At 49.9% G+C, this 23,907-nt stretch overlaps 1 protein-coding gene across 1 annotated transcript in view; it reads right to left on the minus strand.

Moving 5' to 3' along the window:
* The window catches only part of LOC119969753 (potassium voltage-gated channel subfamily KQT member 2), a 218,063-nt gene that overhangs the window by 24,807 nt on the left and 169,349 nt on the right, over positions 1-23,907 (minus strand). The window contains exons 11-12 of the mRNA XM_038803799.1: positions 19,436-19,492; positions 2,299-2,516 (exon numbers count right to left, since the gene is read on the minus strand). Coding sequence (XP_038659727.1) covers positions 2,299-2,516; positions 19,436-19,492 — 275 coding nt within the window. The remainder of the gene's footprint in view (positions 1-2,298; positions 2,517-19,435; positions 19,493-23,907) is intronic.

Genomic DNA, 23,907 nt, shown 5'->3' on the forward strand with positions numbered 1-23,907 from the left:
AAGTGTCAGATCTTTTTAAAGATTTTACTTGTGAGAGTAAGGTTTACTCGTGTGTACAAGGTGGAGTAGGTAAGGAGGTTAAGGTCTTTAGGGACAAAGGAGCAAGCCAAACTGTAATGGTGAGAGATAAGGAGATATGTAGTTCAGAAGGAGAACTGATATTCTATAAGTATATCAATGGGAAGAGGATGGCCAGGGAAAGAGTCAGGTCCATGAGGGATCAAGAGGGAAATCTGTGGGTGGAGCCAGAGGACATTGGTAGGGTGTTGAACAAAGATTTCACATCTGTCTTCACGCAAGAGAATGAGGAGGCAGTTATGGAACTCTGGGAGAGAGACTGTGCAGTTCTTGAGCAAATTGACCTCGGGAGGGACAAGGCATTGGAGGTATTGGCGGACTTAAAAGTGGACGGATCTCCAGGTCCGGATGAATTGTGTCCCGGGATGCTGTGAGATGCGAGGAAGGAGATTGTCGGAGCTCCGACCCAAATTCCCCACTGGCCATTGGGGAGGTGTCAGAGGTTGCGGACCGCAAATGTGGTCCCACCATTTAAGAAAGGTTGTGGAGACAAGCGGGGAACTACAGACCAGTGAGTCTCATGTCAGTACAGTAGTGGGGAAACTACTGGAAAAGATTCTAAAGGAGAATCTATGGCCACTTTGCGAGACAAGATTTGTTGAGGGACAGTCAGCACGGCTTTGTCAGAGGGAGGTCAGGCCAAACAGATTCATTTGAGTTTTTGGAGCATGTAACCAAGTGTGTAGATGAAGATAGTGCAGTTAATGTAGTTTACATGGATTTCAGCAAAGCCTTTGACAAGGTTCCACATGGGAGTCTTATTAAGAAGTTCAGCACTCCCTCAGTACTGACCCTCTGACAGTGCAGCACTCCCTCAGTACTGACCCTCTGACAGTGCAGCGCTCCCTCAGTACTGACCCTCTGACAGTGCGGCACTCCCTCAGTACTGACCCTCTGACAGTGCGGCGTTCCCTCAGTACTGACCCTCTGACAGTGCAGCACTCCCTCAGTACTGACCCTCTGACAGTGCAGCACTCCCTCAGTACTGACCCTCTGACAGTGCGGCATTCCCTCAGTACTGACCCTCTGACAGTGCAGCACTCTCTCAGTACTGACCCTCTGACAGTGCGGCACTCCCTCAGTACTGACCCTCTGACAGTGCAGCACTCCCTCAGTACTGACCCTCTGACAGTGCAGCACTCCCTCAGTACTGACCCTCTGACAGTGCAGCACTCCCTTAGTACTGACCCTCTGACAGTGCAGCGCTCCCTCAGCACTGACCCTCTGACAGCGCAGTGCTCCCTCAGTACTGACCATCTGACAGTGCGGCACTCCCTCAGTACTGACCCTCTGACAGTGCAGCACTCCCTCAGTACTGACCCTCTGACAGTGCAGCATACTCTCAGTACTGACCCTCTGACAGTGCGGCACTCCCTCAGTACTGACCCTCTGACAGTGCAGCACTCCCTCAGTACTGACCCTCTGACAGTGCAGCCCTCCCTCAGTACTGACCCTCTGACAGTGCAGCACTCCCTCAGTACTGACCCTCTGACAGTGCGGCACTCCCTCAGTACTAACCCTCTGACAGTGCGGCACTCCCTCAGTACTGACCCTCTGACAGTGCGGCACTCCCTCAGTACTGACCCTCTGACAGTGCAGCCCTCCCTCAGTACTGACCCTCTGACAGTGCAGCACTCCCTCAGTACTGACCCTCTGACAGTGCAGCACTCCCTCAGTACTGACCCTCTGACAGTGCAGCGCTCCCTCAGTACTGACCCTCTGACAGTGTGGCTCCCTCAGTACTGACCCTCTGACAGTGCGGCACTCCCTCAGTACTGACCCTCTGACAGTGCGGCACTCCCTCAGTACTGACCCTCTGACAGTGCGGTGCTCCCTCAGTACTGACCCTCTGACAGTGCAGCACTCCCTCAGTACTGACCCTCTGACAGTGCGGCACTCCCTCAGTACTGACCCTCTGACAGTGCGGCACTCCCTCAGTACTGACCCTCTGACAGTGTGGCACTCCCTCAGTACTGACCCTCTGACAGTGCGGCACTCCCTCAGCACTGACCCTCTGACAGTGCGGCACTCCCTCAGTACTGACCCTCTGACAGTGCAGCCTGGATTTTGTGCTCAATCTCTGGAGTGGGGCTTCAACTCACAACCTCCTGATTGAGGTGAATTCGCTGCCCACTGAGCCATGATGACACCTGAACAGATGGTGAGTGACGATTCGATGGAAGAAACAGGGGTTAGCGTTATTGAAGCGTTTGCACACACCCTCAGAGTTCTGCCGTGAACCTGCTCCTTTCAGACGGAAGGCGTGCCTGAACCGTGTCCTGTCGGTAAAGCTCCAACTCTTTTGCACCTTGTCCGGGCTGTCCTCGATGCTGTTGTCTGCACTGGGTGATCTGCGCAGGCTGCTCTGTGGCGAACCTTTCCCCTTGGCACTAGGACCCTTGGGGCTGGAGAACCTCTCTCTCAGGCTGACCTTGGTGCTGCAGAAACACACAAGCTGTTCGTCAAGGTGGGGCCTCAGCACAATGATCCCTGCCCTCCCTCCCGGACACAGACATCAGGATAACTGGGAATGCCTGCCCTGATCCTGCCTTTACTCCCAGGTTGCACTAAGACCAGAGTGCAATGGGTGGTATATTCTCCCTTAGAACGTTAGAACTCTGTGTTGTCCATACATCTGCCCGCTAAACTGACCGTTTCCCACCGCACACCCAACAGTGCAATCGGGCTAATTAAACACCAAACCCCGTAGAATCAGTCCTGACCCCTGACCCCAACCCCTGACCCCACCTGACTACCGTTTCACTCTGTTACCCACCCTCCACCACCCCCACCCCCACCGCCCACAAACCTGGGCTCTGCCATCCTCTGCCGTGCCCCCCCCCCATGTGAGCTGTGACCCATCAGGAAGTCACCTTCTCCTAGCCTGGCCCATGACATGCAAAATAACAACAAAAGAAGAGAGGCAGATGGTGAAAGACAGAAAGATGCAAAGGGGACAGGAAGAAAGTAGGGAAGGCAGAGAGAGAAAGGAATGGAGGAGAAAGAAGAGGGAAAGGGACAGAGAGAGAAGTTGAGGGGCAAGTGAAGTAAACAAAGAGGACGAGGCCCCACGGATCACATCTAAGCTCTGCAGACCTGCCACATCCAGCCGTGAATGGTGGTGGACAATCGGACAACTCACTGGAGGAGGAGACTCTACAAATATCCCCATCCTCAATGATGGGGAGCCCAGCACATCAATGTACAAGACAAGGCTGAAGCATTCCCAACAACAGCCAGAAGTGCCGAGTGGATGATCCATCTCGACCTCCTCTGGAAACCCCCAGCAGGTGGCAGAGTGGCCCATTAGCCGGCACTCCAGCCAGGGACCCAGCTTTAATTCCGGCCTTGGGTCACTGTCTGTGCGGAGTCTGCACATCCTCCCCGTGTCTGCGTGGGTTTCCTCCGGGTGCTCCGGTTTCCTCCCACAGTCCAAAGATGTGCGGGTTAGGTGGATTGGCCATGATAAATTGCCCCTTAGTGTCCAAAAGTTTAGGTGGGGTTACGGGGCTAGGGCGGGTGAGTGGGCCTAGTTAGTGTCTATCTTTCAGAGGGTTGGTGCAGACCCGATGGGCCGAATGGCCTCCTTCTGCACTGTGGGGATTCTGTGATTCTATCACAGATGCCAGTCAATTTTATTCAATCCAAAATCCAGGAAGGCACTGGATATTGCAAAGACTATGGCCCTAACAATATTCCAGAACTAGCACTGAAGACTTGTGCTCCATAACCTTCCGTGCCCTGCGCCAATCTGCTCCAGTACAACTACAACACTGGCATCCACCTGGCAATATGGAAAACTGTCCAGGTATGTCCAAGAAACAGGACAGATCCAACACCGCCAATTGCTGTCCTGTCAGTCTATTCTCAACAAAATGATAGAAGGTGGCATCATCAGTGCTATCAAGCAGCACTTACTCAGCAAAAACCTGCTCACGGACGCTCAGTTTGGGTTCCGCCCAGGGTCACTCAGCTCCTGAACTTATTACAGCCTTGGTCCAAATATGAACAGAAGAGCTGACCTCAAGAGGTGATGTAAGAGGGACTGCCCTTCACATCAAGGCAGCCTTTGACCAAGTGTGGAGTCAAGGAGCCCGAGCAGAACTGGAGTCATTGGGAATCAGGGGGGAAACTCTCCGCTGGTTGGTGTCATTCCCAGCACAAAGGAACATGGTTGTGATTGTTGGGACAATCATCCTAGTTGTTTGGAAAAATAGGTTGTTTTGAGGGATTAGTATTTGTGTTGATAAACATTAGAAATAACGAATAGTTTTAAGTGAGTTTAATGTAATGTTTGTGTGTCTGGAAGGGTAACCCCTATCGTTAGATTCATAAGAACATAAGAACTAGGAGCAGGAGTCGGCCATCTGGCCCCTCGAGCCTACTCCGCCATTCAATGAGATCATGGCTGATCTTTTGTGGACTCAGCTCCACTTTCCGGCCCGAACACCATAACCCTTAATCCCTTTATTCTTCAAAAAACTATCTATCGTTATCTTAAAAACATTTAATGAAGGAGCCTCAACTGCTTTACTGGGCAAGAAATTCCATAGATTCACAACCCTTTGGGTGAAGAAGTTCCTCCTAAACTCAGTCCTAAATCTACTTCCCCTTATTTTGAGGCTATGTCCCCTAATTCTGCTTTCACCTGCCAGTGGAAACAACCTGCCCACATCTATCCTATCTATTCCCTTCATAATTTTATATGTTTCTATAAATTCCCCTCCCCCTCATCCTTCTAAATTCCAACGAGTACAGTCCCAGTCTACTCAACCTCTCTTCATAATCCAACCCCTTTAGCTCTGGGATTAACCTAGTGAATCTCTTCTGCACACTCTCCAGCGCCAGTACGTCCTTTCTCAGGTCAGGAGACCAAAACTGAACACAATACTCCAGGTGTGGCCTCACTAACACCTTATACAATTGCAGCATAACCTCCCTTGTCGTAAACCCCATCCCTCTAGCAATGAAGGACAAACTCCATTTGCCTTCTTATTCACCTATTGCACCTATAAACCAACTTTTTGTGCCTCATGCATTAGCACACCCAGGTCTCTCCGCACAGCAGCATGTTTTAATACTGATCCCTGAGGGACACCACTAGCTACTGATTGCCAACCAGAGAAACACCCATTGATCCCCACTCTTTGCTTTCTATTAATTAACCAATCCTCTGTCCATGCTACTACTTTACCCTTAATGCCATACATCTTTATCTTATACAGCAACCTTTTGTGTGGCACCTTGTCAAAAGATTTCTGGAAATCCACATCCATTGGCTCCCTGTTATCTACCACACTGGTAATGTCCCCAAAAAATTCCACTAAATTAGTCAGGCATGACCTTCCCTTTATGAACCCATGCTGCATCTGCCCAATGGGACAATTTCCATCCCGATGTCTCGCTATTTCTTCCTTGATGATAGATTCCAGCATCTTCCCTACTACCGAAGTTAAGCTAATTGGCCTATAATTACCCACTTTCTGCCTACCTCCTTTTTAAAACAGTGGTGACACATTTGCTAATTTCCAATCCGCCAGGATTCATGCTGGACAAAGGTGTTTGTATGTGTGGGGGTTGGTTAAGTTCAAACTATGTTTCCATTATGCTTAGAGAGGGCTAAGACATGAAGAATAAATAGACCGGCAGTGGCTGCTTAGCAACTGGGGCCTTGTAAGGTAGAGAAGATTTTAAGTTTTAGTTTAGCTAATTTGATTGTGGTTGAATATAGCTGGTGAGATAGAAGACAGCCCTTACGGTTCTGCGAGAAGCAGTTAGTTTAGAAGGCAATGGAGGGAACAACTCTCTCAGCTTTGCTGTAAGAAAAGCTTTACTATGGAGTAATGATTAAGAAAACAAGCGCAGAGATTTGAAGAACAGCTAGTTAAGGAACCTAGAGAAATTAAGTTTCCAAGAAGTCTGAGGTTAAAGGTACTGGAATGGAGAACTGTCCGGCAAAGTCACAGAGAGTTGAAAAGACATTGGATTATGAGAGACCAGAAAGATATCTGAAGTGATTTTTGGGTTTGTGAAATTTTACTCCAACCTGTGAAACGCGAGTTGAAATAATTGTGGAAATCATTGGCTGGATCTCAAGAATTTGTGTCAAATCAGTTAAAATGAAGGAAACTCAAAAGGAGGTGGTGCAAAATTCTGGACTGCATTTGCTGTTAAAAGTGAAGCAGAAGCTTTATTTAAATGTGTCATTTGGAAAACCTGGTCTGGATTTCAGAACGCAAATCGCCAAGGGAAAGCATAATTATGGGAGAAGATTTTAAAGTGTGGAAACTTTATTGTGGCAGTCCTTTGGGGGGGATTATGAGAAATTCACAAACACTAATTTGGGTCCAAAGCGTAATGTGCACATGTGACCACAGCCAATCTGTGTGCTTAAAGGGACTTTGTGAAAATGAGACCATTGTAGTTTAAGATATACTTTTTAATCCATGTTAATCTTAAAATGTGCGTGTAATTGTTATGCTAAGGGGAGAGTAAAGGAGTATTTTATAATAATCCAACTTTTCATGTTTGACAAATGTTTTTTCCTTGTTGTTAAAATGAATTAGCAGTCCTATAATTCTGTCAACCACGTTTCAGAACAAAAAGTAAAGGTTTTAAGCCAGTGTTCCATTCTCGGATCTTCTCATCCTATTATAACATCAACTGGGATCATGGCACAGTCACAGAGCATCACTGCAGGGTTTCGTCAGGGTAGTGTCCTCGGCCCAACCACATTCAGCTGTTTAATCAGGGACCTTTCCTCCATCATAAGGTCAGGAGTGGGGATGTGCGCTGATGACTGGATTAGGGTATTGAGTTGGATGATCAGCCATGATCGTGATAAATGGTGGAGCAGGCTCGAAGGGTCAAAAGGCCTCCTCCTGCTCCTATCTTCTATGTTTCTATGTATGACTGCTCAATGTTCAACTTGATTTGTGGGCAGCGCAGTAGCACAGTGGTTAGCACTGTTGCTTCACAGTGCCAGGGACCCGGGTTTGATTCCCAGCTTGGGGCACTGTCTGTGCGGAGTCTGCACGTTCTCCCCGTGTCTGCGTGGGTTTCCTCCGGGTGCTCCGGTTTCCTCCCACAGTCCAAAAATGTGCAGGTTAGGTGGATTGGTCATGATAAATTGCCCTGTAGTGTCCACAAGTTCAGTGGGGTTGCTGGGTTACGGGGATGGGGTGGAGGTGTGTGCTCAGGTCGGATGCTCTTTCAGGGGCTGGTATGCACTCGATGGGCTGAAAAGCCTCCTTCTGCACTGTAAATTCTATGAAATTTTATGTGCAGGTTAAAATTGGCCTTGCTAAATTGCCCCTTAATGTCCAAAGTTTAGGTAGGGTTGTAGGGATAAGTCTAGGAATTTTGCCTAGGTAGGGTGTCCATTCAGAAGGTTGGTATCGACTCGATGGGCTGAATGGCCTCCTCCTGCACTGTAGGGATTTGATGAAGCAGTTTGATAGGCTGCAGGGCCTGGACAATATTCAGGATTAGACTGATAAAAGATGAATGACATTTGCACCACACAAGTACCAGGCAATGGCCACTTCCAACAAGAGATAATCTAACCATCGCCCCTTGACCTTCAATGGCATTATCACCATTGAATTCCTCCATATCAACATCCTGGGGGTTACCATTGATCTGAAACTGAACTGGATTAGCCACATTAATACTGTGGCTGCCAGGGCAAGTCAAAGGCTAGGATTCCCACGACGGGTAACTCACCCTCTGACCCCGCAAAGCCTGTCCACCATCTAAAAGACAGAGCCAGGGGTTTGATGGAATACGCTCCACTTGCCTGGATGAGTGCAGCTCCAACAACACTCAACACCATACAAAACAAATCAACATACTTGATTGGCAGCCCATCCACTACTTTCAACATTCACTCCCTCCACCATCGATGCACTGTAACAGCCGTGTGTACCATCCACAAGATGCACTGCAGCAACTCACCGAGGTTCCTTAGGCAGCACCTTCCAAACCCGCAACTTCTACCACCTAGAAGGACAAGGGCAGAAGATACCTGGGAACACCATCCATTGCAAGATCCCCTCCATGTCACTCACCACGTTGACGTGGAAATATATTGCTGTTCCTTCACTGTCACTGGATCAAAATTCTGGAACTCCCTGCCTAACAGCACCGTGGGTGTACCTAGTTCAAGAAGGCAGCTCACCACCACCTTCACAAGAGAATTAGAGATGGACAATGAATGCTGACTTAGTCAGCAACACCCACATCCCATGAAAGAATATAAAAGAGATAAGAGACCTGGAGAGCAGAGAGAGTAGAGGGAGAGAGGAAAACAGGAAGGAATCAGAAGCATCTAAGGTAGAGAAAGAGCGAGTCAAGATTGGAGGGAACAAAAACAGTAGAAGGATAGAGGGAAACAAAACAGTGGGAGAAGCAGAAAGACAGATGTAAAGGTTAGGGAAAATAAACAGAATTGCAGAACAAGCTCTGCCAGGAAACTTAAAGCTAAGAGAAATATTTGTACAGGGTTAGAGGGTTAACATATCTCACTGCACTCCCTATCATGACAGGTTACACAAGTTTTCCAAATACCCATTTAAATGAAAAACACATTGTGGATTTTAATCATAGCGTGAGCTCTGATGCTAACACTGTACCAAATAAGGAGATCTCTGCGGCTGGTTCTACATACCCATCGTGAAACTCCAATAAATCTCCAAACTGACTATCCCCATCCTTTCCCCCAGGGCATTTCCCGTACCTTGGTGCCCTAATCTATACCTTTGAGGTGACAAGCAGATTGTTGCTCAGTCTGATTTTTATACTGTAACTCTGGGATGTGGACTGAGAGTGTCCAGCCTGGTTTCAATGATTAACCTTTGAGAAAGAGCCACTGTATACGGAGGGGAATGTTTAACTTTGCTTCTCCTCGACAACGGAAGGAATCTGCAGGACGAGAGGGAACTTTTTTATCACAATGATTTACACTAAACGCTCTAATCTTTAAACAAATTAAACAGAAGTAAACTTTCATTAATACCGCTGTCGCCCTCGTAACAAGAAACAGGCTTGATTTAGTGGGATTGCACTAGCTCCTGTTCCTGAGCCGTGCTCAATTATCTAACTTTAACCTGGTGTTGTAATACTTCTTACTGTGCCCAACCCAGTCCAACGCCGGCATCTCCACATCACAATTGTCTAATGTAATACGGCCTCCGGGAACAATGCAGTCCTTAAGATGAAGAAACATTGAAGAGAAGAGACCATTCTACACATCAAGCCTGAACTTCTCCCCCCCGCTATCACTGACTCCACCCACCCATTTTATCTCCCCCCACAGCCCATGTACACTCTCCCTTATCATGGAATCCATCCCGCATTCCAACTCATTATTCACAAAGCTATTCATTATTCAGCAAAATTCCAAAAGATACGTTCGTCCCCACACCTCTACCGTTCATCCCTAGTTTGCTTTCTTAGTATTCCGTTCCAGTCCAGGCATTCAGGAAGACCAGTGTCTTCAATCAGTACTGAGTCGCTCACTAGAATGAAGAGCCCCACTCAGTAACCAACCAGTTATGATGTAATGTGTGCCCCAATTCCAGAATGTCAGCAAGATATCAGCATGAAGACCTGTTGTCCATTTGGTTTGCAGGAACAGATAGATCCATATCGGGAATACATTCATATCTGGACCAAATTTAGCACAAGGGGCAGGTAGAAAGCCAAGAGCATGAAACCCTTTGAAGTGCAAAAACAGGCTTTGTATTTCCAACAGGCATCATCCGCTACAGCAGTTACCAGAAAAGCTCTCCATAAAAGTGCAACAGCATGCTGGGCGCTCACAGAGTCGATGAGCATGCATACAGGCAAATCGCAGTGCCAATAGAAGGTGTTGTTGGGGGAAGGGGAGGGGGGGGCGGGGTGCAGTCAGGCTATGGGCTATTGGAGTTGGGAATTGGCAATGGGTAAAGGAGAATGGAGGAACAGGCAGCTGAGGAAACTCTTAGCAAAGGCAAGCCAAGGCAAGACTACTCAAACAGGTCAGAGTTCATGCAAAGAAATCATTGTCACCAGAAAAAAAGAACAATTCTGTCCCTTGTCTCGGGTGGGAGGGCCTTTTCTCAAAGATGATCCGGTAACAGATTAAATCATTAATGCAAATACTTGGCTCTTAAATAAACTTCTAAATGGAGTCACGCTGACTGTGCAGAACGTCTGACACTCGTGACAGATTCACACCGCTTTCGTCGTTCAGAATTTAATAGAAGCATTTTCACACTTAGGGGGTGGGATTCTCCGACCCCCCCCCCCCCCCCCCCCCCCCCGCCGGGTGCAAATCCCACCCTGCTGCCCCAACGGCAGCTGCCGTATTCTCCTGCGCCGTTTTTCGGGTGGGTGTGGGATTCACGCCAAGCCAGTCAAGGGCTCCCACCGGCGTGAATCACTCACCTCACGTACCGACGGGACCTGACAGGTAAGTCGGTGGGGGCAGTCCTCGGGGGGGGGGGGGGGGGGATCTGACCCGGGGGGGGGGTGGCACGGTAGCCTGGCCCGCGATCGGGGCCCACCGATCTGCAGACGGGCTTGTTCCGTGGAGGCACTTCTTACTTCCCCGCCGGCCCCTGTCGGGCTCCGCACGTGCGCAAAAATACACCGGCCAGTCTGCGCATGCGCGGAACCATGCCGGTGGTTCTTCGCATGCGCGAGATCACGCTGGCCCTTTAGCGCATGTGCGGACTCACGCCGTCCCTTTGGCACCGGCTGGAGCGGCGCCAAGTCCTCCGGCATCCACCTCGCCCCCAAAAGTGCAGAGAATTCCGCACTTTCGGGGCCTGTTGACGCCGGAGTGGTTGGTGCCGGTTCTCCAGCCAGCCTGGGGACTTAGTCCCCAGAGAGGGAGAATCCCGGCCAATATATATCATCTCGGCATTCTTCCCGCTGACTAATTCTATCACTACTTTCAGTCAGAAAGTAGTCACACTGATCAATCACCCTCCCAGTGCCTGTAACAGTCAGACCCCATTCTCCAGCTGACCTGGTGTGTGAGAGCTCCAGGTTAAGGGGACCGGGGGCGCAAAACTTCCAATTTCACTTTCCCTGGAGAACTGGATCATGCTAAACTCCAGTGAATGTCTGACTCCATCTAGGGCCAGGAGTTTCAGACCCGGCCGAGGCAAGGTGTGTCGCGGGTGAAGCGTCGAGCCACCCGAAAATCCATTGACCTTCGGCAGGAGCGGTTGACCCCAGTGGTGGACAGGGCTGGAAAATCTAGGTAGCCCAAAGCTAGCCCAACCAAACCTGACCTTTGGTAGGGTGATCAAAGTTACTGCCGTCCCCCAGCATTACCACCGCGTCAACTACAGGAACTACAGCTATAAAATATGGACCATGTAATACCAATCATTTAGTACATCAGTTTTCAGTCAAAGAAAATGAATCATTTTGAAGGAACGCTTTTTAAATTAGAATCTGATTTCATGGGGAGTTAATGATCCTTGACCAAATCCGGGGATTTTCCACTATTTGATTCATTGGGAATTGACCTTCTGAACATGGGAAGAGCTAGAGAGAGCTACAACACCACTGGGGCGATAAACGTATTGTCAATTCCTGCATATGGAGCAAAACAGCCTCAGTGAAGGAGAGCAGCCTGGAGGTACATGATTGCATTTTTTGGATTTGGATTTGTTTATTGTCACGTGCACTGGGGTACAGTGAAAAGTACTGTTCTGTGTGCAGCTCAGACAGATTGTTCTGTACATGAAAAGAAAATACATAATAGAGCAAACATAAAATACACAATGTAAACATATAGACACAGGTATTGGGTGAAGCTTACAGGAGTGTAGTACTAGTTAAAAAGGACCTGCAAAGATGGAACACACTCCCGCTCTCCCTCGCGGGGAGAGTTCAGACGATCAAAATGAACGTACTGCCCAGGTTCCTCTTCCTGTTTAGATCCATTCCGATCTACATCCCCAAGGCCTTTTTCAAAGCGCTGGACAAACTCATCATGGCGTTCGTATGGGGGGGTAAAAATGCTAGGATCCCAAAGAAGGTCTTACAAAAAACAAAAACCAGGGGAGGGCTAGCCCTCCCGAATCTACAATTCTACCACTGGGCAGCAACAGCCGAGCGAGTAAGGGGATGGATCCAGGAGCCAGAAGCTGAGTGGGTGCGTGCGGAGGAGGCCTCCTGCATGGGAACCTCCCTCCGGGCCCTCGCCACGGCAGCACTCCCATCCCCACCCAAAAAACACTCCAGCAGCCCAGTGGTGACAGCCACCCTCCAATCCTGGAACCAACTGCGGCAGCAACTTGGCCTGACCAAAATGTCGAACAGGGCTCCCATCTGCAACAACCATAGGTTCAAACCAGCACTGACCGACGCCACCTTCAAAAGGTGGAGGCAGGACGGGGGGACACTGACAGTCAGGGACCTATACACGGACGACAGGATCGCAACACTGGACGAACTGACAGAGAAATTTCAGCTAGCTGGGGGGAACGAGCTACGGTACCTGCAGCTCAAAAACTTCCTACGAAAGGAGACAAGGACGTACCCACAACCGCCACGACAGACACTACTGGAAGACCTACTGGACGCAAGTATCCTAGAGAAAGGGAACTGTAGTGACATGTATGACCGACTGGTAGATAGGGACGACACCGTACTGGACGCAACAAGGAGGAAATGGGAGGACGACCTGGGGATGGAGATCGGGTGGGGACTCTGGAGCGAAGCACTGCATAGGGTCAACTCCACCTCCACGTGCGCAAGGCTCAGCCTGACGCAACTAAAAGTGGTACATAGAGCCCACTTAACAAGAACCCGTATGAGTAGGTTCTTCCCGGAGGTGGAAGACAGATGTGAACGGTGCCAAAGAGGCCCGGCCAACCACGCCCACATGTTCTGGTCCTGCCCCAGACTCGTGGAGTACTGGACAGCCTTCTTCGAGGTAATGTCCAAAGTGGTGGGAGTGAGGGTGGAGCCATGCCCGATAGTGGCGGTCTTCGGGGTTTCAGAACAGCCAGATCTATTCCTGGGGAGGAGGGCGGATGCCCTTGCCTTTGCCTCCCTGATCGCCCGCCGTAGAATCCTGTTTGGCTGGCGGTCAGCAGCACCGCCCAGAGCTGCGGACTGGCTGTCCGACCTCTCGGAATCTCTCCAAATGGAGAAAATCAAATTTGCCATCCGAGGGTCGGACGACGGCTTCCACAGAACGTGGGAGCCATTCATGCGACTGTTCCGGGACCTATTTGTGGCCAATGTACAAGAGGAAGAATAGTCGGGGGAAGGTAGCGGGAGGGGGGGGGGGCTACAGGTTCGTTACGGGGGTTCGATGGCTAGCTAAGGCCCAAAACCAAGCTAAATAAACATGTTGAGGGGGGGAGGGGGGGGCGCAGTTACTACTACGAAGATGCTTACCTGTAAATATGTGTGTTAATTTTTGCGTGTTTGTTTTTGTTTGTTTTTTTTTTCTCTCTCCTAACAATTTGTAATTTGTTCAATATAAAATACGAAAACTGAATAAAAACATTTATAAAAAAAAAGGAGTGTAGTACTACTCAGTGGAGAAGATGTGTGGAGATATCGGGGCGGGATTCTCCCCTACCCGGCGGGGCGGGCCGTACTGGCACCGAGGAGTGGCGTGAACCACTCCGGCGTCGGGCCGCCCGGAAGATGCGGAATCCTACGCAGCTTCAGGGGCTAGGCTGGCACCGGTGGGGTTGGCGCCAGTGTGTGCTGGCGTCATCCCGGCGCATGCGCAGGGGGCTTCTTCTCCGCACCGGCCACGCGGAGGTTGACAGCAGCCGGCGCGGAGGGAAAGAGTGCCCCCACGGCACAGGCCGCCCATAGAGCCAGGTGCTGCCGGTACAGACCTGGTTTGATTTACGCCGGGGGGACAGGCTGAAAACGGGTGTCCGCTCGGCCCATCGCGGGCCAGAGAATCACCGGGGGTGGGTGGGGGGGGGGTGCTGCCAGTGGCCATCGCCGGCGCAGCGCGATTCCCACCCCTGCCAAAACCCCGGTGCCGGAGAATTCGGCAGCCGGCGGCGGGGCGGGATTCACACCGCCCCCCCAGCGGGTCTCCGACACGGAGGGGGGGGGGGGTCGGAGTATCCTGCCCCAGATCAGTCCATAAGAGGGACGTTTCGGAGCCTGGTGACAGTGGGGAAGAAGCTGTTTTTGAATCTGTTCGTACATGTTCTCAGACTTCTGTATCTCCTGCCCGATGGAAGAAGTTGGAAGAGTGAGTAAGCCGGGTGGGAGGGATCCTTGATTATGCTGCCCGCTTTCCCAAAGCAGCGGGAGGCGTAGATGGAGTCAATGAATGGGAGGTGGGTTTGTGTGATGGACTGGGCGGTGTTCACGACTCTCTGAAGTTTCTTGCGGCCCTGGGCCGAGCAGTTGCCATACCCAGGCTGTGATGCAGTCCGATAGGATGCTGTCTATGGTGTATCTGTAAAAGTTGGTAAGGGTTAATGTGGACATGCCGAATTTCCTTAGTTTCCTGAGGAAATATAGGCGCTGTTGTGCTTTTTCGGTCATAGCGTCGACGTGGGTGGACCAGGCTTTGATGGTGGGATTCCAATACTGGCTTCCACTTTCCTTTGTTCTCCTGGGAATGCTAATCCTGGTTGTCAAGGTGTTAAATTTCTTGAATAGAGGTTCGTTAATAGATTTCTCATCCTGTCTTGTAAACATAGATTTACTGGAATGGCAGGCCAGTTTAAGATGACCTAACTTACCAAAGCCATGGCATTGTGCAATTTGGGCAGGGCAGTCTTCCTACCTGTGCATCTTCTTCCTGCCACAGGAGAATGGGGTGGGTGCAGGTGGTGCCTTCGCCGGACACTTGCCTGCTCGCTGCCTTGCTACACTTTCCGGTTTTACACGTCAAACTGAACATCATCGGACTGTTCTTGAGGGATTTCCGTCGGTTCTCTGACAAAGACTCAATTCTGCCTCCACTCTTCGGTCTGCCTGGTCCGTTGTACGGTTTTATTTAAAATTAAAACTTCCCAAGATGGTAAGATGGCAGAGAGGTTTTTTTGCCTAAAACACCCACGACCATCCTCTCTCTGACCAGGTTGTCTTTTAATGTTCCATATTGTCAGCTCGGCAGTGCACTCCCGATGACTGAGTTGATCCTTTCACCCTGATTTTGGCTGTGCCATTTAGAACATAGTACAGCACAGTACAGTCCCTTCGGCCCACAATGTTGTGCCGAACTAGTCTGAAACTAAGATCAAATCAACCTACTCCCAATCATTCTAGTGCACTCCTTATGCCTATCCAATAACCCCTTGAAAGTTCCTAAAGTGTCCGACTCCACTAACATAGCTGGGAGTGTGTTCCACGCCCCAACCACTCTGACTAAAGAACCTACCTCTGACATCCCTCCTATATCTTCCACCATGAACTGTATAGTTATGCCCCCTTGTAACAGCTACATCCACCCGAGGAAAAAGTCGCTGAACGTCCACTCTATTTATCCTTCTCATCATCTTATACACCTCAACTAAGTCACCTCTCATCCTCCTCCGGTCCAAAGAGAAAAGCCCTAGCTCCCTCAACCATTCCTCATAAGACCTACCCTCCAATCCAGGCAGCATCCTGGTAAATTTCCTTTGCACCCTTTCCAATGCTTCCACATCCTTCCTATAATGAGGTGACCAGGACTGCACACAATACTCCCAACTCTGGTCCAACCAAGGTCTTGTACAGTTGCAGCATAACCTCACGGCTGTTAATTAGAATTAGATTCTGCTTCCCTCGAGGGAGACTGAAGTATGAGTCAAAGGCTCCGATGAAATCCTCTGAGGAGGCTGTCTGTTCATTCATCCCCTTCCTGGTCAACACATCATCTGGGATGTGTGGGCAGCAAATAGCAAAGTGATAGCAAGAGCTAGTGAAACATTTTTGCCAATTTTGCTGTTGCCCAACCTATCTGGGCCCACTGTGTTTTGGAACGATTCGAGGGGGTTAAGGTGCTAAACATTTCTCCCCCGGGACAAGATTCCCCTTTCCTGCTCTGCCCACACTGGGTCGAGGTTCCTCTTTCCCGCTCTGTTTGTCTTCATGGCGGCTGAGCTGTACTTGTGTTTTCCGGTGTGGTTGCTGGATTGGCCGCTCCGTATTGCTGGGATTCTCTCCGGATCTTTCCTGGCATTTTCTTCTGGTTCTCCATGGATTAGTCACTGCTGCCACCAGCCGTTGTTATGGATTTGCCTCAGGATTTGCTGCTTTATTCCTCGAGAAGATATCTTGCTGGAAGCAATGCAGTTCCTCAGACTAAGTGCTGACACTGGTGCAGGATTCCTGGCGTTCTACGACACCAAAACTGGCGCCGCACCTGGAGCGATTCCACCACTGTGGAGGGGCAGCACCGGCGCCACGTGGAACACAATCGATTCCAATGAGAAACGGTGCCGGATTCGGTGGGTCCGGGAGGCTGACAAGCTGTTGCCGCACACACACACTTCACTGCCCACACACACCATCCCAGCCAACAGGATGGCAGCAAGACGCGCAGCCCCGAGATTCACCGATGCAGAACTGGAGACCCTTCTAAAAACCGTGGAGGAGAAGCGGGCGACCCTGTACCTCAGGGTGGGAAAGAAGCTGCCAGCCGCCACCGTGTCTGCGCGCAGGTGGCAGAGGTGGTCAGTGCCACGGGCAACACCATCCGGACCGGCTGGCAGTGCCGGAAAAAACTGCACAATCTCCTCAGGACAGCCAGGGTGAGTAGGCAGCACTAAAACACCGGGTAATAAAGTTGCAGATTGTGGCTGAGTACAATTCTGCTGCTGCTGATGGCCCACAGCGCCTCATGGATGCCCAGTCTTGACTTGCTAGATCTGTTCTGAATCTACCTCATTTAGCACGGTGCTAGTGCCACACAACACGATGGAGGGTGTGGTGTCAGGGACATTGTCTGTAAGGTATGATTCTGTGAGTGTCACTACGTCAGGCTATTGTTTGACCAGTCTGTAAGACAGCTCTCCCAACTTTGGCTCAAGCCCCCAAATGTTAGTAAGGAGGACTTTGCAGGGTCGGCAGGGCTGGCTTTGCTGTTGTTGTTCCAAGGCAGGGTGATTCATCCGGTTTCTTTCCTTTTTATCCACTTTGTTTTACAAAACTGAGGGGCTTGCTCGGCCACCTCCCCCATTTGCAGCCCCGTCTTTCCCCTTTCAACCCTCTTGCCATTTGCAGCCCCTGTCCCATCTTGGAGACCCCCTTTCCCATCTGCTGCCCCACTCCCCCATCTGCTGCCCCCCTCTCCCATTTGCAGGACCCCCATCCCATTTGCAAGCCCCCCTCTCCCATTTGCTGCCCCCCTCTCCCATTTGCTGCCCTCCACTCCCATTTGCTGCCCCCCTCTCCCATTTGCAGGACCCCCATCCCATCTGCTGCCCCCCTCTCCCATTTGCAGGACCCCCATCCCATTTGCAAGCCCCCCTCTCCCATTTGCTGCCCTCCACTCCCATTTGCTGCCCCCCACTCCTATTTGCTGCCCCACTCTCCCATTTGCTGCCCCCTCTCCCATTTGCTGCCCTCCACTCCCATTTGCTGCCCCCCTCTCCCATTTGCTGCCCCCCTCTCCCATTTGCAGGACCCCTCCTACATTTGCAGGACCCTCTCCCATTTGCCATGCCCCCTCTCCCATTTGCTGCCCCCCTCTCCCATTTGCTGCCCCCTCTCCCATTTGCCATGCCCCCCTCTCCCATTTGCTGCCCCCCTCTCCCATTTGCCATGCCCCCTCTCCCATTTGCTGCCCCCCTCTCCCATTTGCCATGCCCCCTCTCCCATTTGCCATGCCCCCTCTCCCATTTGCTGCCCCCCTCTCCCATTTGCTGCCCCCCTCTCCCGTTTGCTGCCCCACTCTCCCATTTGCTGCCCCCTCTCCCATTTGCTGCCCCCCTCCCCCATTTGCTGCCCCCCTCTCCCATTTGCCGTGCCCCCCTCTCCCATTTGCCATGCCCCCTCTCCCATTTGCTGCCCCCCTCTCCCATTTGCCATGCCGCCTCTCCCATTTGCTGCCCCACTCTCCCATTTTCTGCCCCCCTCTCCCATTTGCCATGCCGCCTCTCCCATTTGCAGGACCCCTCTCCTCTTACAGGGTCGCCCCCTCCCTCTCATAGTCCTGTTTCCCCAACACGGACTTTTCCTCCTGCCTGACCTCTCCTTTCCGCCCCTCTCGCGCTTTCCCTGATCCATTCTGTAACATCACAGCCGCTGTCATCTGTAACTTTTGGTCGATGTTCGGATGCCTGAAGGCAGTGTGTGAGCCTGCGCTCCTCCATCACAGCCGCCATCTTGTGACTGGTAGCCGTGTAACACAACAATAGTGGAGTTGGTGACTCATCTTAGCAATCAGCTAAGGATCAGCTGACCATTCGGCTGAAGGAAATGCTGACGACATCCTACTGCTTATGTGATAGATCAACAGCGGGACATGCTGAATGACCCGTTTCCATATTGCAATTCTATCCCTTGGGGCATTCAGCCCATCGCTGACCGCACGTTAGTGGGAGCTGGATAATTCGCAAAAGCTGCTCGTGACAAAATAAACACAAATTCACTGGAGACCAAGACTCGATTTTGTCTCCGTCTTCTCCTGTGCGTGATCTCAAAACCCCACAACTTCAGCGTTACCACCAAACCAGCATTAAACAACACAAAATAAAGTATTAAACTGTTTACAGTATTCTGCGATAGGAATTGAACCAAATTAGTGATGTCAATGGAAGTTTGTCCTATCTGTAGCCTGTTGCCAATTCATTTTTGCAAAACAAACAAAAATGTCAAATTCAGAAAATGCTGGAAATACTCAGGCAGTGTTTGTGGAGAGAGAGGCAATCAACACTTCGGTTTTCACAAAATGTTTACTCTTCTTTCTCCACCAACCCCCCCCCCCCCCCCCCCCCCCTCCGCGACCCTGCCTGAGCATTTCCAGCATTTTCTATTTTTAATTTCACATTTCCAGCGGTGTTTGACTTTTATTTCTATTCCTCTGCCTTCCCACAATAGATACTTTTCATTAAAGGTTATGATTATTCTCTAATCATGGAAGAGTTCGTGACAAAAGACTTTTAGACCAGCAGAGAGCAGATAAGTCATGAAAAGAACTATTGGGTCCTCTTTTCGAATTTTTTGCAGAAGGCACAAAAACGAGTCCACAAATAGATCGGAGAGAAAAAGAGAATTCAGCAAGGGAAGTAAACACACAAGGAGTGGGGAGAGGGAACAAGGAAGGGTACAAGGGAGCGAGCGAGCGAGCAAGGGAGGGGGGGATCGAGCAAGAGGACAAATCAACGAGCCGTGCCGTGCCAGGGATCGATCTATCAAAGGGAGAGTTTCACACGGATACCTAGGGTCTCCTGAGCAGCACATTCCACACACGGAATCACGATGTGATTTGTGTTTACTGAAAACAAGGGGAAAATGGGAATTAATACCGATAATTCCCTGTGATTCAGCTACAGAATCAATAGCTCAGCATTCTCCAAAGGAAGCAACTTAGCTGGAATGAGCCAAACTCTCACATTAATCATGGAATCTGTAAAAAAGAGAGATCTTGGAGCTCACTGGGCTCTGAGGCAGAAACTCCAAGTTCAAGTCCCACCCCTGGTCACAGAAAGACTGTTCATGATCTGGTTCAACAGGCCAATAATCAACCTGCTCACCCCTCCAACACTTCGTCAAAGGGAAAAAAAGTGCATCAAGATACAAAACGGACAAACAAAATCTATAGCAGGCGGCAAAATATACAACTGCAATCTGTAACACTGAGAGTGGCTCAGGTAGACATCCTCTGACCTTCAAACGTGAGTACTGTTATGGGATACATTCAGCCCCTTCCCCTCCAACGTCCTGTTTATGTTAGTGTGCAAATATTTCTCAATGTAAAGCACAGGAGCACAAGTGCCCCGTCCCCGGGTGACAGTGTTCGACGAAAGCCATGCCCTCAAACCTTGGCTAACTTTCATCTCCAGTTCGTGACTTGCTGCTTTTGGTGTGACTGTATCAGGATGACTGTTCCCATTGTTGCTGCCCACCATCCGGTATCACACCCACATGTCAAGTTTCATCGGGAATAAGTTAGTCCTTGGTGCTACAGTAAATACTTACTGTTTGAGTCACTGTCATAGTTCAAAAGACATCTCGAAAGATGGCTGGATAGGATGGGTAGAGAGGGATATGGCACGAGGAAGTGCTGAGGGTTTTGGCCAAGGGTGGTATCATGGCCGGCACAGGCCTGTTCCTGTGCTGTATTTATCTTTGTTCTAATGGAAAATTGGCGATAGCGAATCAGAGGCGGAGTTACACCCAGCCCAATTTTAATTTCCCATCTGCGCTACCAGCTGCCAGATATTAACTCAGATAAAGAACGCATTTGCGAGTCACTCGACCATGAAGGGACGCCGAATCATAGAATTTACAGTGCAGAAGGAGGCCATTCGGCCCATCGAGTCTGCACCGGCTCTTGGAAAGAGCACCCTACCCAAGGTCAACAACGCCAGCCTATCCCCATAACCCAGTAACCCAACCCAACACTAAGGGCAATTTTGGACACTAAGGGCAATTTATCACGGCCAATCCACCTAACCTGCACATCTTTGGACTGTGGGAGGTAACCGGAGCACCCGGAGGAAACCCACGCACACACGGGGAGAACGTACAGAGTCCGCACAGACAGTGACCCAAGGCAGGAATCGAACCTGCAACCCTGGAGCTGTGAAGCAGTTGTGCTAACCACTATGCTACTGTGCTGCCCATTCTCATCCAATACCTATTCTCAACAGGGACCCTACCATTGTCTCTCCCATGACAGGAGCACACAGGATATTGCTGGCACATATACCACTGCCCCATTGAGATCAGCCCTGCCAGTTTAGGCTAGGAGCAACTGGACTAATTTGCCCACGTTCTGTCTTTGCTGGACTATCAAGGAGGAAGGTATTTGTCCACCAGCTCATTTGTTGTGAGGCTGTTACAGTCAGTGCAATAGTTGGCGCTATCAGAGGTTTCACGAAGATTACAGATTTCCTTTCAGTGGGTCAGAAAAGCTCAATGTGTGCTGCAGGGTGCAAGGTAGTAGATTATTGAAGTACTGTGAATTGCACAAAACATAGTGCAGAGGAGTTTATATTTTAAAATATGCTGGTTCTGGGTACTGAAGGCTTTCCATTTGGCACACTCATCAGATATTTGTATAGCCTAGCTGGGTTATTACAGAGTAAATCTTCCTCTGTTCTACAGTGGCAATGTGCCTTAGATGTAATCTCAAGACAGATTCCGTCTCTATCAGAGTGGAATTATCCTCTTTCCTACGTTAGCCATGTTTACCAGTTAAGTGCCAATTTGGTGTTACTTTTTCCCATTAAGCTCAGGTCTGTTGGGAACTAAGGAATTACAGAATGGTTACAACACAGATTGAGGCCAAGTAGCTCTCGCTTTGGCAGCTCAGCTCGTCTCCCTCGTCTGCTTTTTCCCCATCGCCCTGCAAATGTTTCTACCCAGCTAACCTCACAATTCCCTTTGCGAAAGCCATGATTGAATCCACCTCTGCCGCACTCTCAGTCAGTGCAATCCAGAGCTCAAACTCTCATTCCTTAAAAACCTTTTTCCTCATTTCTGCATTGGCTCTTTTAGCGTTTTCCTTAATCAGTGTCCCCTCCGCCAATGGCAGCTGCTCCTCTCTATTTACTCTGTCCCAACCCATCACGGTTCTGAACACCTCCATCAAGTCTCCTTTGGCCCTTTCCTTCTTCAAGGAGGACACGCCCAGCTTCCCCCATCTGTCCACGTAACTGAACTTCCTCACACCTGGAACCATTGCCAATAATCCTTTCTGCACCCTCTCTGAAGCCTTCACATCCTTCCGAAAATGTAGCGCCCATAACTGGACACAATACTCCAGCTGACGTCAATGTTCCTTTTATCTTCTATGCTCCTATTAATAAAGCCCACACTTCTGTATGTTTCACTAGAAGCGCTGCCACCTTCAATGTCTTGTGCTCACATATATCCAGGTCCCTCTGCTCCTACATCCCCCTTAGAACTGGATCCTTTATTTTACATTATTTCTCCTCGTTCTTCCAACGAAAAATCACCTCACACTCTATAGGCATTGTAGCTTTGAAGAATGAGAGGTGATCTTTTTACAATATAAAAGATCCTGAGGGGCCTTGTCATACCTGAAGGATGTTTCATCTTGTGGGGGAGATATTTGTCCAAGTAACCGTTAATTCTGTCCAATGTAATTGTCTCTAAAGCTTTTCAATCGCCAGGGTTAAACTGACTGGCCTGTAGTTGCTGAGTTCGATCTGAAACCAGAGTGTAATTTTTGCAAATTTTGAGCCAGAGTGTAACTTTTGCAATCCTCCAGTCCTCTGGCATCACACTCTATTTAAGGATTGGAATATTTTGGCCAGAGCCTCCACATGTCCACCCTTATCTCTCTCAGGACCCTTGGATGTACCTTATAGAGTCCTGCCGACTTGTCACCTCTAAGTGCAGGCAGCCTATCTAATGCCCCATTTGTATCAATATCAGCCCATCCGGCATTTAAAGGTTGGCATCATCCTTTTCTAAAGGTAAATTCAAAGCATTAATTTTGTATTTTAGCCATGTCTCCACGCATAAATTATCTTAGTCCCAATCAGCCCCACTTGTCCTTTCTCCTACTTCTACTTTTATACCGACAGATGACTTTTGGATTCCCTGTTATGTTAGCTGCCAGTCTCTTCTTATACTTTCCCTTTCCTTCGCTCATTTGCTTTTCATTTTCCCTCAGAACTTTCTATATTCAACTTGGGTCTCACTTTGTGCTATCCACCTTTATTTCTGCTGTGTTGTACTCTCTTATCATCACCCAGGGAGTTCTGGCTTTCTGTCGTCCTTCCTGTCATCCTTATGGGAAGAGACCTCGACTGTACCTGAACAATCTCCTCTCTAAAGGCAGCCCATTGTTCAGTTCTTGTTTTGTCTGTTAATCTCGGATTCCAATTTATCTGGGCCAGAACTGTTCTCGCCGCTCTGAAATTAATTAATCTCCCCCAATTAATTACTCTGGGTTTTTACTCTGGGTTACTCCTTGACCCTTTCCACAGCCAACCTGAACCTTATGAAAGAACAGTCATTACCCCCTAAATGTTCTCTGACCGATACTTGATCCACTTGATTCACCACACCGCCCGGAGCCAGATCCAGCAGTGATTGCTTCCACGTCGGTCCGGGAACTTCCTCATCTGTAAGATTATCCTGAACACACTTCAGAAACTTTCCCTCCTCTCTGCCCTTTACACTGTTCCTCTCCCAGTCTACATCAGGATAATTAAAGTCCCCCCCCCCCCCCGCCCATTACTCAGTAAGAAGCAGTTCAGAGAAGGTTTACCAGTCTCACACCTTGATGGGTGGATCCTCCTATGAAGTTGGACAGATTAGATTTGTATTCACTGGAGATTAGGAGGTTAAGAAGTGACTTTATCGGAACCTCCAAGATCCTCAGGGGTATTGACAGGGTGGATGTGGAGAGGGTGTTTCTTCTTGTGGGAGAATCTAGAACTAGGGGTCACTGTTTAAAAATGAGGGCCGGGATTCTCCCCTACCCGGCAGGGCGGGGGGTCCCGACGTGTCGGAGTGGCATGTACCACTCCGGCGTCGGGCCGGGAATTCTCTGCACCTTTAGGGGCCAATCCCTCACATTGAGGGGCTAGGCTCACGCCGGAGTGGTTCCCACACCGCCGGCTGGCGTGGACGGCCTTTGGCGCCACGGCAGCCGGGGCCGAAAGGACTTCGCTGGCCGGCGTAAGTCCCTGCATGCGCTGCAGCATCAGC

Source organism: Scyliorhinus canicula, chromosome 7, assembly GCF_902713615.1.
Source record: "Scyliorhinus canicula chromosome 7, sScyCan1.1, whole genome shotgun sequence".
Taxonomy (NCBI): domain Eukaryota; kingdom Metazoa; phylum Chordata; class Chondrichthyes; order Carcharhiniformes; family Scyliorhinidae; genus Scyliorhinus; species Scyliorhinus canicula.